Raw genomic sequence first — 14,026 nt, 5'->3', positions numbered from 1 at the left:
ATTATAAATTAACTCATGTGCCTAGAATGGATGAGCAGATGGAGGCAGTTTGCTGAATCTGATGATCAGATACCTCTGATGGCACATAATGAGTAAGTTTTCATTTTTATTTTTTACATATTGAATTCAGAGGGTGGTTTTGATGCACGGACTAAGTCTTAAAAGAGTCATGGGCTTTGGGATCCACACTTCACATTTTCTATTCTGCCCTGTACCTTCTCTACATATTTACGTGAGGCAGATGTGTCACCTTCTGGGGATCAAATGGTGAGATGACAACAGTTTAGGAACTGCATTGCACTGGGGACTCAGAAGCTGTCCTGTTCAAGCTAAACCATCAAGGCCTTGGAACTTAGGAAGAAATTACACAGTAAGTGTGGTAAGACTGGTAGCATTGATCCTTGGAGGGGAGGACAGAGAGAGCCACGTGGTGTGCTGCCACGAACTTCTAGAGGGAAAGGTTTTGTCTTATTCATCTCAGTGTCCCCTGTAGTGCCTTCCAGGACAGTGGCTGGCACATGATGGACCCTTATTCAGCTATTCAACAAATATTTACTAAGTGGTAGAAGATTTGTTTTTCCAGGTTTAGAGTGTTAAGCTTGTTAGTAACAGCTGAATTCTTTCTCTGTTTTGTCATCTGCACTTTTGGACTTTAATATGGACTTCGTCTTTCATGTTTTTTTTAAAAATCACTCCCTCTCTCCTTTCCCCAGCCCACTGCAGCGTTCTACATACAGCGGGCTTTCAGCAAATATTTCTTGGGGGAGGGGGAGAAAAAAGGGGAAGAGAGACAACTTACAATAGGCAACACAGTGGGGGTGGAGATCATCCTATAACTCATCTTTAAGGCTGGAGAATTTTCTCTGAGGCCAGTGCCCCAGCATCTTTCCAGAAAGTCCTGCCAACATGATGGCTCTTGCCACCTTTGGTTTCCTTCCTATGCAGGTCATGTTTTTCACTGAAGCCCTAATTTTCTCCACCTAACAAGGTAAAACGCCCTCCCTCATTCCCTCCTTTTCTCCTTCCTTCCTTCCTCCCACCCTTTCTTCCTTCCACAAGTATTCCTGAAACGTATGCTCTGTGCCAGGCAGTGTGCCAGGCTCTGAGGGTACACAGATGGGCCACTTTAGGCACTCAGTGTCTTGCCCAGGGAGCTCAGTCTAGTGGGGAAAGGGACACATGCAAAGACCATTGCAAACAGTGCAACGAAGGCTCCCAGAATTGAATGCACAGAGGCTTAAACTTACCTATAGTTAGAAGGAAAGGGAGGCAGGAAGCGGCAAGCAGGAGCGTCAGGGATGTCTTCCCAGGAGACAAGACACAAGACTTCAATAGTGAAGAAAGGACAGAGCCTCATGGGATAAAGATGGAAAGGACATTCCAGGCAAAGGGAAACAATGTGTAAGCAAAGGCAAGGGGTGAGAGGAAGATGATGAAACTAGGACAGGGTTTTCTATGTGACTTATCAATTCCATCTCATTGCTTTATACTCTACCCATTTACCTCATAACAAGTGAAATGATGCAATCCTTAAGTATTGTAGGAAATTTAGATAGCCAATCATTTCATCTCTTAAAGAAAAAGGCATTCATAACATGGGCTATCCATGAGATTAAGCACGTTCTTGGGTGAAAACAGGATTGAGCCCTTACAAGAAACCATGTGGAAGGCTGATGAGAATCAGGCATTTGATGGGAAATGTAATACATTTGATTTTCTATTCTCTCTCCCTGGGAATTTGAGACGTTGGAATCCTTTGCCACAAGGGCAGATGAATCTATGGGCTCTCTTAGCTTAAGGATGAAATAGACTGAAGGAAAAAAAACAGAGTAAACCTAGGAATTTCACGTGGGGCCAAGGTCCATTTTGAAAGCTTTGTGGACTCAACTTTTGCAGGTCCAATGCATTTGTAAAACTGAGATCCTCCCAGTCCTACCAAACCAGCTTGCATCGTGATGGAAAACTGAGAAGAGGATACAGCCCTTCTCCCAGTGTAGTTTATTTCTGTCCACAGAACCTCTGAAAACAGGAGGCCAAGACTGACCTCTTTAGTCAAGAGTCAGCTCAACTTTAAAATTATGATTGCATGTGAAAGCTAAAATGGGAAAGAGAAAAAGTCAGTTCTCAGGACAGAAATGCTAAAAACCCTTGGGTCACATTCCAGTTAGGGTCCTGGCCCTTTGGGGGTGGGTGGCCAAGAGACCAACCAAGGCCAGTTCAAACCAGTTAAGTGTCAGGGGCCATGGGGTTTACTTTAGAGGTGTTCAGTTTACAGACAAAGAAATTTACTATAGTGATTATGCTACATAATCCTTAAAAAATAGATTCTCAATGCCAGGTCTCATTATTGAGAGAGGCGCCTGCCAAAGAATCTACCCACTCCCAGTGAACTATTTGCAGTAAAGAAATCAGAGGGATGGAATATTAGTTTCCTAGAGCTGCCATAACAAATTATCATAAACTGGGTGGCTTAAGACGACAGAAATTTATTCTCACACAGTTCTGAAGGCTAGAAATCCAAAATCAAGGCTGGTTCCTTCTGGAGGCCCCACGGAAGAATCTTCCATGTCTCTGACCTAGCTTTGAGTGGTTGCCAGCAATCCTTGGTGTTTCCTCCTTGGCCTGCAGCTGCATAACTCTTCCCTGTCTCTGCCTTCACACGGAGCATTCTCTCTGTGTCCAAATTTCCCTTTTCTTATAAGGGTAAGAGTTATTGGGTTGGGGCCCACCCTAATCTAGTATGACCTCATCTTAACTTGATTACATCTGCAAAGACCCTATTTCCTAATAAAGTCAAATTCACAGGTATCTGGGGTTAAGATCTCAACATATCTTTGGGGAAGACACAGTTGTAACCCCAGGTGTGTACAATTAAAACAAAACGAAAACCCTGAGCTAGACATGAGGAGTCCTGGCTGTCCAACCCCCTGCCTCCCCGCTGGGTTACCCCTGCCCTAAGTCTTGGCTTCTCCTCTCTAAAGTAAGGCAATGCCTGCCCTACTTACTTCAGAAATGTCATGAGAATAAAATGAAATCATGTAAATGAAAGTATTTTTCTATTCAGAAAGTGTTTCTACAAGTGCAAGGGATGATTATGATTTCATTCCAGATTGTGTTGACTTTTCCTTAACTTCATAACTGCTTAATGAGTAGGTAATGGAATGAGAAACACAGCCTGTCTTGCAGGGAAGAGAATTTAAATTACATGCTTCTCTTCATTTAGGGTTCGAGATAAAAGTACAATAGCAATCACAGATAAGGACAGTAGTATTGCAGATGCTTGTTCAATGGGCTTTTTTACTCACACCGAAACAGGGTGGCATTCAAGTGAAGCTAAAGGGTGGCGAGAAATTTAACAGCAAACCAAGAGTCCTGATGCTCTCATCTGGGACATCAGCAGACATCTCCTATGGCAGTGGCTTTGCTTCCCTGTCTGTGTGGTCCATAATATTACTGGCTCCCATGACAATGTCCTGATAATGGCTTTGAATTTGCTTTGTCTGATGACTTTTGTGGATATGGAAACACAGACCACCCAACTTATAAAATTAGCTTAGAAGACATTTTCCTGACTGATGTGACATACTCCCATGTCTATTACACAAAACAGAAATGTTGTAAAGACAGAAAAAAATTAAAAAACGAAAAAAAAAAAAAAAAGGCCCCCTTTCCATTCCCCTTTTTAGGAGGCCTAAAGCTCTAGAAGGGGTGGGAAAACTTTTTCAGGCCACCAGATTAAGTCAATGGGATTTGGAAGGCAAAGATGGCCACACATATTGGAAATGCCAGAGGTGTGATTGGGATAACAGCTTGAGAACCATAGTTATGTCCAAAGCATCATGTGACCCACTTGAGTGCTACTGATGACCACAGTAGTGATAAATTCTGTTGACCTTGGACTGTGGGGGTTTGCTGACCCAGGAGAAATCCCACAGGGGGAAAATAGCACCAGCAAAAAAAGAAACAAAGAGGCTCTCAGAAAGCAGTCCTCAATCTGCCTTGCAAACTGAATCCTCTATTTCTCACTACTGGGCATGTATGCTTCCCAGGGACTGTCGTACATTTTCAGGAACATGCCAAATCACACACCAGTTAACAAACAAAACTTTATTTTCCTTTAATACAAAAATTAAATAGCAAGGTTTTTTTTTTTTTTTCTGTACAGTGATAAATTAGAAATTTACAGTACAGACATCGATGCAGACATACTTTTGTACATCCTTAAAAGCAGGGTCCATTTTCTTTGAAGTTCAGCAATTCATTCAGGGCATGTGTAGCAGGAGTTTGCCTGGTACCTCTATGTCGAACATCTGAAAGTCCCCCAAGTTGGCTTCGAGGTTCCTGCAAGGGGGTGGGGGTGGCATGAGGATACAAGAAAAGGCCACAGAACCACAGCCTGACTGCGGCACAGAGCGGGGGGAGTCACATTTTACCTTTTTGCAGATCATGCCTGATAGTTTCCACTTTTCCTACAAAGAGCTCAAGGGGCCTTCATCCTTAGACCTTCTAAAGCCTCACAACATTCCCTGTGAGGTAGAAAAAATTCAAAACCACCTACGTGCCCCACTGGGAGAAACCTAGAGGCAGCTTACCCCTCCCAAATCCCACAACCAAGTTGGGGCCCGAGCCCATTAACGGGATTTGAAAACTTTCACAACTTGGGAGAGAAGATGGACCCAACCTTCGTGGGGCAGACCTGCTCTTGCCCCTCTTTTCAAAAGCCTTCTGGAGTGACAGTGGTCATGTACTGAATATTGCAGGAGAGCAAGGAGGTACAAAAGCTTTGAGGACATGGCTCACGTAGGACCCCCAAACAGGCCCTCTACAAATCGCCTGGGTGAACCCTGGGAATTTGCTGATGTGAAGGAGGAGGAAATGAGGGGGATCAGAAATGGAAGCGGCTACTATCAGGGCAACTGAGCTTACAAAGGGGAAGAGGCATGTCAGGCGGACCTGGGGTTCACTTGCCTCCCGGTACTGTGAAGTGTGCCGTTACTGCACGTGTGCATGGCGAGGGGCAGCAGCACAAAGCTCTGTCCAGGCTACAGTGAAACAAAATCCATTATTTAAGTCTCTATTATCTGATCCTTGGTAGGAGCAAAATGCTCTCTGAGAAGTTTCCAAGATCTGTGATCTAGCCCTGGAGGAAAAATGATAACCCAGGTCCTTTGCCAGACATAATAGAAACCCAGACGGGGACTCTAAACTCAAATACAATAAAAGAACAAAAGAACTTGTCCACTCAAAGTGATTGGGGGAATAGCAGCCCTCTCCGATGCCATTACAGAATGAAATACAGGATGGAGACTGATTTTTAAGAGGTTCCTTCCAAAGTCTGTGCTCTCTGATTCTTTTCCTTAACTGTGGCTGTGGTCACCTCATCAGACGTCGAAAATTGCACCATTCTGGTGAAATCCCTTTGAACTGAGTCTTGCCCCTCCAGGACTGAGGCTACTGAGCTAGTCTTTTTGTTCGTAGGTCCCACCTTGGTTCCCCACACAGTAAGCACTTAAGTCAGTGCCTGGGAGGCTGAGGGAAGCCAGAGAGTACAGAACTGCAGGTGCTGGGGAGAATCCCAGTTCAGAATCTAGATACACAAGGTTCCCAGAGTCTGAGTTTGGGGAGTGCAGGTGAGGTTACGACCTAGGAAAGGAAAGTCAGAGAGCACCTTGGGAAAATAAAAAGTGTCACTCCTTCTCTGGTGTCAGGCCCCAGTAAGCTGCCAGCTCAGAAACAGCCTCAGAGATCAGGAAATAGGTCTCCATAAAGGAAAAAGGATATGAATCAACCAAGTAGCTCAACCAGATGGTTCTGGTCAGTTCCACCCTGCCTCATGTTCCTCTGCCCTGAGGTTTGGCCCCTATGAAGCAGGAGAAAGGAGTCTTCCAGAGACGAGGTGGGACAGAGGTGCCACTGGCTGCTGTTTAATAAAATCTTTGGAGGCCAAGAGATTTTTGTAAGAAGCTACAATCCTACCCACTCATTCTAGATTTCAGAGAAAGATAAACATTAACCTTTTCCCTAGCTAGACGCTGTCCTCAAATATACCTACACAAGTCACACGAACACCCTATGCCCTGAATTGCCAGCTCCCAAAGCCACAGATGTGGGAGCTCATGTCCTTGCAACCTATCCTCAGAGTCTTCACAGGGAACTTCTACGGAGATTGTCATGAACCAGAGCTGATGCTTTCTGTCAAAAACCCCTGTAATTGATTTGGAAGGAGTCCTGGCAGGGATGAGAGATGTGTTACAGGTAGGGAGACCCAGAAGGAGGTTTATGGGATGGAGAAAGTGAAACATAAGGGAATTCCAGAGGCCCCTGCTCCTTCACAAAACCAATAGCAAAGTTCAGCAGCCCCAAGTGCTTCCCTACCCTAGATCAGTTAGAAGAACAGAAATTGTCTCCCATGACATCCTTTAAGGCACCTAACACAGGGCTTTACACACAATTGGCACTCAATAAATGTGCTGATAATGGATTTTTTTTTTTTTTTTTTAACAAACACCAATTTAAGAAGTGATGGAGTGGCTTGAAGGTCACTAGTAACTGACTCCTCAGCCACCAAGTCCCTTTCCTGAAACTATAAACACTCTCCATTGTCTGGAATGTGAAAGGAAAGGCCTATGACCGGTTGGCATTGCTAAGGCTACTAATCCAGTCTGCACTGACTGGCCATTTCTGATCAAATATACTTTCCCCTGTGAAGGCCAGAGATTTGTGGAATAGACATGTCAAAACCAGAAAGGTTGTCAGGGTACTAGCTCCAGAACTCAGAACTTGGGTGTCCAGTTCCCCCCAAGTGCTCTTTTATTGTTACTATTTAATCATTGACAACTACTGAGCACCTACTGCATGTCTGGCCCTTCGCTAGGTGCTGTCTTGGTCACACCACTAATGCATTACAAAGAAAACTGCTTCACAAACCCCTATGCTCTAACAGCAAGGCCAGTTTCGCCCCTGCATGGTTCTCCTTCCCTTTCCTGGGCCAGAGTCTCAGCACAACTCCCAAGACACCAGAGCGGAGCGTGAGTAAGGGCAGGCTCTGCCCTTGGGTGCACGCTCCAGGGCCCTGGACAGTTATGGGAACTATCTGCAAGCAGCACAGGGAGTTCACATTTTGCATTTCGTAGGCAACGTACTCTCAGATGGAGTTAAACTGGCCCTTCCGGGGATCAATTCTCATGCTCCTGGCGCCCTGACCCAGAGTCCAGCCAAGGTACTCAGACTGGCACACAGCAGCAGGGGCCACCCTGCCCACTTAGCTTCAGTCTCAAAAGGCCTAAGACTTTCCCTTCCAAAACACACAACAGATCGTATAGGCACCTCGATCTCAGACAGCTTAAGAACCACACAAAAACAAAGAGGAAAGAAAGAAGGAAAATGTCAAACCAAAAAAGAAAGAAAGAAGACATGCTTATTTCCAGAATTGGACCACCTATTTGGAATTTTGAGTCCCTGGAAATGATGTTTCTACACAAAGAAGTGTGATAAAAAAAAAAAAAGTTTTCCTACCTATTAAAAAAAGACATGAATTAATAAACAAATGAGTCATTACAAAGCAGTTGCTAAAGCAAAGACAGGTATGAGTTACAAGGAGAGCAACCTGTAACACAGTCAACAATTTGTCCCAGAGATCTCCTGATTAGAAGGCCTAGGGTGGATTAAGAGAAAGGCCAGTTACAATTTTAAAAGAACTGCAACTTTTGAGAGGCTGCTAGGGGGTACCCCCTTGTGAGGAACGTAAAACATAAATTTTAAAAGCTTTGGATACCTTCACAAAAGGCAATTAAGACCTATGTTGTTAGAGTTTGCAGTTCATTTCATATGGTCTACACTTTTTTCCCTGCTAACCAATCAAGTTCCCGGCTGGCATTCTGGAGATTCATTAAGCACCATATAAATACTCCAGGCCACACTGCCTCCAAAGAAATCTTATAAGGGAGTCTTTGCCAATTACTAGGAAACAATTATGCACCAAATAGTTGGATTAGCCGTCCTTAGTTCCCTTCACAAAATTAAAAAAGTCTCCATTGTAGTAAGTAGACCAGACTCTGATAACATTCTTATGCTAAAAAAAAAAAAAAAGGCACTATCATTCTGAGAATGCAAGTTGACCATAGTTTTAAAGTCAGTTGAGTATACTATGTCATGGTCCAAGAATGTGCTTTTAATTGTAATTGACACACACAAATTACACAGTTAATCTGTGTGAATGCAAAGTTGCCAAGAAACTTAACATTTCAGCTCTTCCAGACTGGCGTCTGCATAGATGCAATCACACAAGTAAAATATATTAAGTCCCCACTGCTCAATGCAATAGGTCTCTGGGGTCGGTAAGGTAAGTCAACTTAGTAAATCTCATTTTCCTCTGAATTAAGTGATTGTCAGAAAGTGAATCACCCTTCCTTTTCCCCTCATTAGGCATGCTGCCGTGCAAAAATTCCTATAAAAATACCTTTTTTAGTCATTAATGTAAAATGAAGAAAACAGCAGCAGCCTAGAAGAGAGGTTGAAATTTAAGAGAGGAAGAGAGAGAAGAAAAATCCACTGGATACCGTATGCGTGTTAGTACAGTACTTTTGTTTGTTCAAACAATTCTGTTTTATGACAAAGGCACTGAAAGATTCTGACACCACCTCTTGGGAGTGCAATCCACAAAGTTCTAAACAGCAGACAGTGCACCACAGAAGATGTTTATGTTAGATCAGCCAAACTATAAAACTCTTGTAACACTTCTCTGAACCCAGTGTTTCCAGTGTTTATAGATCGCTTTGCTATCTGAAAGACCCAGTTAGTATTTAAAACTTTAAAGGGTTAAAAAAGTTAATCTTTCTCCCTGCAAGTTACCAACTCACAGCTCAAATCCCACCCTGCAGGGAAAAACAGCATCGCCCTGGACTTCCTGGAATCTAGGCAGGACCTCCACGCTCCAAGCTGCGACCTGCTAAAGTGATCAACGTTTTGATTTTTCACAGCTTTGAAAGCCTCTAACTGGCTTTTCCATTTTGGATCATTCCAAAGTCTGCAGCAGAATCATTGGTTTTATGATGCTGGTATAGGGGGCAGTGGGTTGATGGGGGTCACTTAAGTGTTGCTAGTTTGTTCAAACTGAGATTCACTGCATAAAACTTTAGTAGCATTTCCACCGAAATGCTGGCATTCCCCCCCACCTTCAAAATGAGGAAAGTGTGGAGGCAGGCTAGCCTTATACCACAGTCTCATTGCCTTTCCCAGGCTTCACCCAACCATTCCCTCTTTTCTCTCTCTTTACCTTCCCAGAATTCACCAATCTGTTGGAACACTTCTGCCATGTGTGAAGAGTTTTGGCAGACCAAATCCACATGCCTGAAGTGATGCCCACCAACAAAGACATAAAAATTTTCAACATTTCAACTGCCATATTGGAGTCGTCTGCAGAATAGCGGAAGAGTGCCCAGTTGGAGATTTCATAGAAGTAACAGGCAATAACACAGGTTGCAGGAACCGTGTATAGTACTGAGAAAACCCCAATCTTGACCATCAGCCTTTCCAACTTGTCTGTTTTTGTCCCATCCTTTTGAAGATTTGACCGAATTTTGAACAAGGCCACCAAACCTGCAGCAATGAACAAAGTTCCGATCACCAAATAAGTAAAGAGGGGAGCCACCACAAAGCCAGTGAGGGCATCAAGATTTTGGTTCCCAACATAGCACAGGCCAGTCAGTTCATCTGCATCCACTAGTCTCATAATCAAGATGACAATGGTTTTCACTGCAGGGATGGCCCAGGCTGCAATGTGGAAATAAGAGCTGTGCATTTCAATGGCTTCATGACCCCATTTGAGTCCCGCTGCCAAAAACCAAGTGAGTGTCAGAATAACCCACCAAATGGAGCTGGCCATTCCAAAAAAGTACATCAGCAAGAAAATTATTGCACATCCTGTGTTCTTAAGTCCTTCTTGGATGAGAACGGGTTCTGCTGCCTCTTCAAAATCGCAGGATATCCTTTCCCGGCCTACAGTCAGCCTGACAATATAAGCAATGCTATAAATATTATAGCACATACTGAGAAATATTATGGGGCGTTCAGGGTAGGAAAACCTAGAAGAATCGATCAGGAAGGTCAGTACTGTGAAGGCGGTGGAGATGAAGCACAGGCTGGCCCACACAGCCATCCAGATATCTGTGAACTCCTTGGCTGAGCGGCTGTACAAGCCAGCATCATAGCCACACTTGAGAACACAGTTCAGGCTCCTTTTCACCCAGATGTACTGATCAGAATTGGTTCCCACAGAGTGACACTCTTCCCCAGCCTGGATGGGGGTTTTGTGAGGTAAGGGCACCTCTTCATCACCTGGCCCTTCCATGCACATGTGGTTGTGATCGTTCTGCGGTGGGAATTTGCTGCAATTCAGGCTCTCCGGCCAAGCAAATCCAAATTCCTTCAGGACAGGTTCACAGCGTCTCTTGACTGAAAGACACATGCCGCCACATGGGCCAATGGGGATGTTGATCTTCTCTGTGCACATTGGCACATAAACCGAACAAAGGAAGAACTGGAAAAGTAATGAAATGAACAAAGAAAACAATGACTTGGAAGTTTGACCAAATGCTTGCACAAAGCTAAGTTGAATGCTTCCAGACAATGTATACATCTACTTTTAAACCAGCCTATAGGGAGTCTGTCAGTTTACTCTGACCTCAAACAAGGGTGCCTAATAATCCATCATGTATACACTTTTCTTAGTTTGGCTCTAGTAATCCTTTCCAGAGGAACAAACAAATATATATAAAACATCTGAAAAACTGCACACTTAAGGAAATAAACCTAAAATAACTGATTTTTTAATAAATGTAAAAAATGTAGATCCTGTTAATATTCTCTCATTTCTCTATGTTAGCCCTTAATTTTTTAATCAGACCCATATTGAAATAGAAAATGTCCCAACTGAGATACTGTTAGACCCAAGGAAGGGAGGCAGATTGAGGTCTCTGGTCACCAGGGGTTTGTTTGGCCAGGTTTCCTTAATGAATAATAATGAAGCACAATAGGAAAATGTAAATGTTAAGTCCCTGAAACTGCAATACCAGCAAGGGAGAGTCCAGTTGCTGTCCTCAATTCCTCCAGCATTGATAAACAGTCTGCTTGGCTCCTTACAGATGTTGTCTATGAAGTGTAGGGTTACAAGTAACTATTTTCCAGCATGTAAAGGGATCCAGTCTTGTCCTTCAAAACAGCTTGGCTGCTTCCCCAGGATACATGTAATTAAAAATATATATCCCTGCAAAAGCTGTTTCTCCAACAAAATTGCCACTGATGTCAGGATATGTGCTGTTTCCAAACTGAGAGCTAGAGGATCATTTCTTAGGCTTTTATAACCTAGTTCCAATGTACGGAAACTTCCAAAGGGATATTTCACCAGCAATAGGTCTAATCCCAACCATCTTTCCAAAACCACAGTCTAACTTTTAAAATGACCTGTGTAAGAACATGCACCTAGTAAGTAAGCTATATGTCTGTTTCTTATCTCTCAGAAGTTACAGCCAGAACCACAGATTCCTGAAACTTAGCCTGGACAACTAACCTCTATTTTTTTCCCCACAACTTCTCTCTTCTCAAATTTTCTAAAAATCACTCAGCCTCACCAACCAAAACACAACCAATGTTAACACTTTTTAACTTTTCCTTTCAGTCCTTTCCCCCCAATGAATTGGTGGTTATTTTTGTGTTTGTTTTTCCAAGATAACAATCACCCTGCACATGCAAATTCTTTCTTCACTTATTATTGTGGCATATTTTCTAAATCATTACATAAGCTTTACATTTTTTAATGACTGAAAAAAAAAATTTCTTCCAATATTCCAACTACCCTCCTGGAGCTTTTTCTCGCTCTCCAAGCATTAAGCCTGCCTTCAATACTGAGCCAACCTAACCGTTCCTTCATGCATGACCTCTAAAACCGCGAGGAGGGGACATTCAGAAGAAAACGGTGCAACGGTGTTTCATTTAATAACCCACTGCAAAAATACGGGGGAGAAAGAAGGTTGGTGAGGGACCGGGAAAAGAGAAGTCCCGTCTCCTTATCTCCCCTTCCAAGGCTTAGCTACAGCTGGCTGCCCTATCCGGGACTCGCCCACCGAGCAGCAGCCGAATCCTTGGCAAAGATAACTTTCAGCTCCACTGGGGTTAGGGGCTTGGCCAGACATGGGTGGGCAGGGGAGAAAAACGGAAGGGCGGGGTGTAAGAGTGGGTTCTTTCCCAGGCCAGATGACTTACACAACGTTTTGGCTTCCAGTCCCTGAGAAAGGACAGAAAAGTGGGGGTGGGGATGGAAATCACTTTTCCAGGAGAGTTGCACCCTTCAGGCAAGGAAGCGGACAAGGGGTTCGACTTGGCACGGACTCCGCGAAGTTAGTCTGTAGCGTCCCTCCCCAAGGGGGTCCCGCCAGGGGTGGGGGTGGGGGCGCCCACCTGCAGCTGGCTGGAGCAGCCGTACTGGATGAGCGGTGTGAAAGTTGTCAGCTGCAGCTCGGCGTCTGTCTGCAGCTCGTGCCCCACCAGGTTGGGCATCTTGGTCACGTTGTAGCCCAGGTTCTGGCACATGGAGATACGGATGGGGTCGCAGCGCCGCTCCTCCTCGTCCCCGAAGCCCCGCGCCGGCCCCAGGAGTAGCAGCAACTGCAGGAGCAACCGCAGACTGAGCCCAACGCCCCCGGGCGCCCCCGGGACGCTCGGCCCTGCGCCCCGCCAGGCCATGGCCAGAGTATGGGGCAGCAGCAGCGGCGGCGGGGGGGGCTCCTCCAGGAGACACCCCCAGGTTGCACGGGGAAGCCGGCTGCCCGTGCTGCTTCCAGCTCCGGGGAACGAGTGTGATAAGGCGCCAAGGGCGACGAGGGGGCAGCGGCCGGCTCTCCGGCAGCTGCGCGCGACTGTGTGGGATACTAGACGCCCCAGGCCGAGGCTGAGGGACAGACTGCGAGGGTCATGGCTGCAGGCGACGAGCCCACAACCCGGCGCCGGCCGCGTCCGCTCAGCGTCTCCGCGAAACCCGCCAGCACCCTGCGCCCAGCCGCTCTCACCGCCCGAGCCCTGCGCGGCGCTGGAGGCTCGCTGTGCGGCGGCGGGGCGGGACGGACAGCGCGCCTCTCCAATGGCCGGGTGCCGTGGGCAGCGGGGGGCGGGGCTGCGGGGCGGGGCCGCCTCCCGCTGGAAGGGTCAAGCCCCCGCCCTCCGGCCCCCCTTCTCCGTCCGTCCCACCCTCCCTCCCCGGAGCGCCGCGCCCCGCCCCGCCCCGCCCGGCTTCCCGGCGCACACTTTCCTCCCACCCGGATCCAGGCGCGCTGGGGGCCAGGCGGGGATGGAGCCTAGTTGCTCCGGCTGGGGCTACGTGCCCCTTCCTCTCCCAGGTGAGAAGTGCTGTCCCATCAATCTGCCCCCTTTCCTTTCCGTGTCTTTCCAGCTGTCACCTAGGCCCGTGGCAGGTTTCGCTCCCCATCAGGCAGAGAAACGTACACAAAGAGCACGGGATTTGGATTTACGGATTGTGGCTTTAAATCCCGGCTGTGTGACCTTGAGCAAATTGCCCAGCCTCTCGGCGTCAGTTTCCTCCTCCGTCAAGTGACTTGGGAGGATTAGAGATAAAGCGTAAAACGCTCAGCGCCGTGCCTGGCACAGTGCGAGTTCGCAGCTATTTTCACTCCTAACTTGCTAGGGTTGGAGCCCGGCCCCTCTCCCCGCCCCCAGACTCGCCCGACCTGCGCCCGGGAGCTGCCTAACTCCTGCAGCCAGTGGGGGAGGCGCCCCGGAGCAGACGACCCGCCGACGGTCTCGCGCTCCGATTTCCTCACCGTATGAAATGAAATTCCACAGGGGGATTCGAAAGGAAATGAGACCGGGACGCTCCGTGCTTCTCGGCCCGCCGCCCTTCCTGTCTCGGGGACACGGTTTCTAAATAAGGTTGGGAGGGTGAAAGGGTGGGAGGGGAGAGGATTGACCTGTGCACTAAGGGCGAGGACCGCGCTCCACCACCAGGACTCCCCTCCCC

General features: G+C 46.6%; 1 protein-coding gene and 1 long non-coding RNA gene across 3 annotated transcripts in view; one reads left to right on the top strand and one right to left on the bottom strand.

The window, feature by feature from the left end:
• The window catches only part of LOC138385154 (uncharacterized), a 92,643-nt gene extending 81,851 nt beyond the window's left edge, over positions 1-10,792 (top strand). The window contains exon 4 of the long non-coding RNA XR_011233691.1: positions 9,283-10,792. This is a non-coding gene — a long non-coding RNA (uncharacterized lncRNA). The remainder of the gene's footprint in view (positions 1-9,282) is intronic.
• On the bottom strand, positions 4,161-13,043 carry FZD4 (frizzled class receptor 4). 2 transcript variants are annotated; one of them, XM_069470948.1, is made up of 3 exons: positions 12,454-13,043; positions 9,275-10,537; positions 4,161-4,341 (listed from the first exon to the last, which is right to left on the bottom strand). In XM_069470948.1, exons 1-3 carry the CDS (start codon positions 12,736-12,738, stop codon positions 4,222-4,224), a joined length of 1,668 nt encoding a protein of 555 aa, XP_069327049.1. In that variant the 5' UTR covers positions 12,739-13,043; the 3' UTR covers positions 4,161-4,221. The 2 variants fall into 2 exon arrangements, with proteins under 2 accessions (XP_069327049.1, XP_069327051.1); XM_069470950.1 differs by having other exon boundaries at positions 4,275-10,537.
• Between the last annotated feature and the right edge of the window lie 983 nt (positions 13,044-14,026).

The sequence above is a fragment of the Eulemur rufifrons genome, chromosome 6 (assembly GCF_041146395.1).
Source record: "Eulemur rufifrons isolate Redbay chromosome 6, OSU_ERuf_1, whole genome shotgun sequence".
In the NCBI taxonomy this organism is placed as follows: domain Eukaryota; kingdom Metazoa; phylum Chordata; class Mammalia; order Primates; family Lemuridae; genus Eulemur; species Eulemur rufifrons.
This window is presented reverse-complemented; position numbering and strand designations above follow the sequence as displayed.

Coding starts and splice junctions, on each gene's coding strand:
- FZD4 (XM_069470948.1), bottom strand. CDS start 12,738: ATGGCCTGGCGGGGCGCAGGGCCGAGCGTCCCGGGGGCGCCCGGGGGC. Junction 10,538..12,453: donor GCTGCTCCAGCCAGCTGCAG/GTGGGCGCCCCC, acceptor TTACTTTTCCAG/TTCTTCCTTTGTTCGGTTTA. Junction 4,342..9,274: donor GATTGGTGAATTCTGGGAAG/GTAAAGAGAGAG, acceptor ACCCCCTTGCAG/GAACCTCGAAGCCAACTTGG.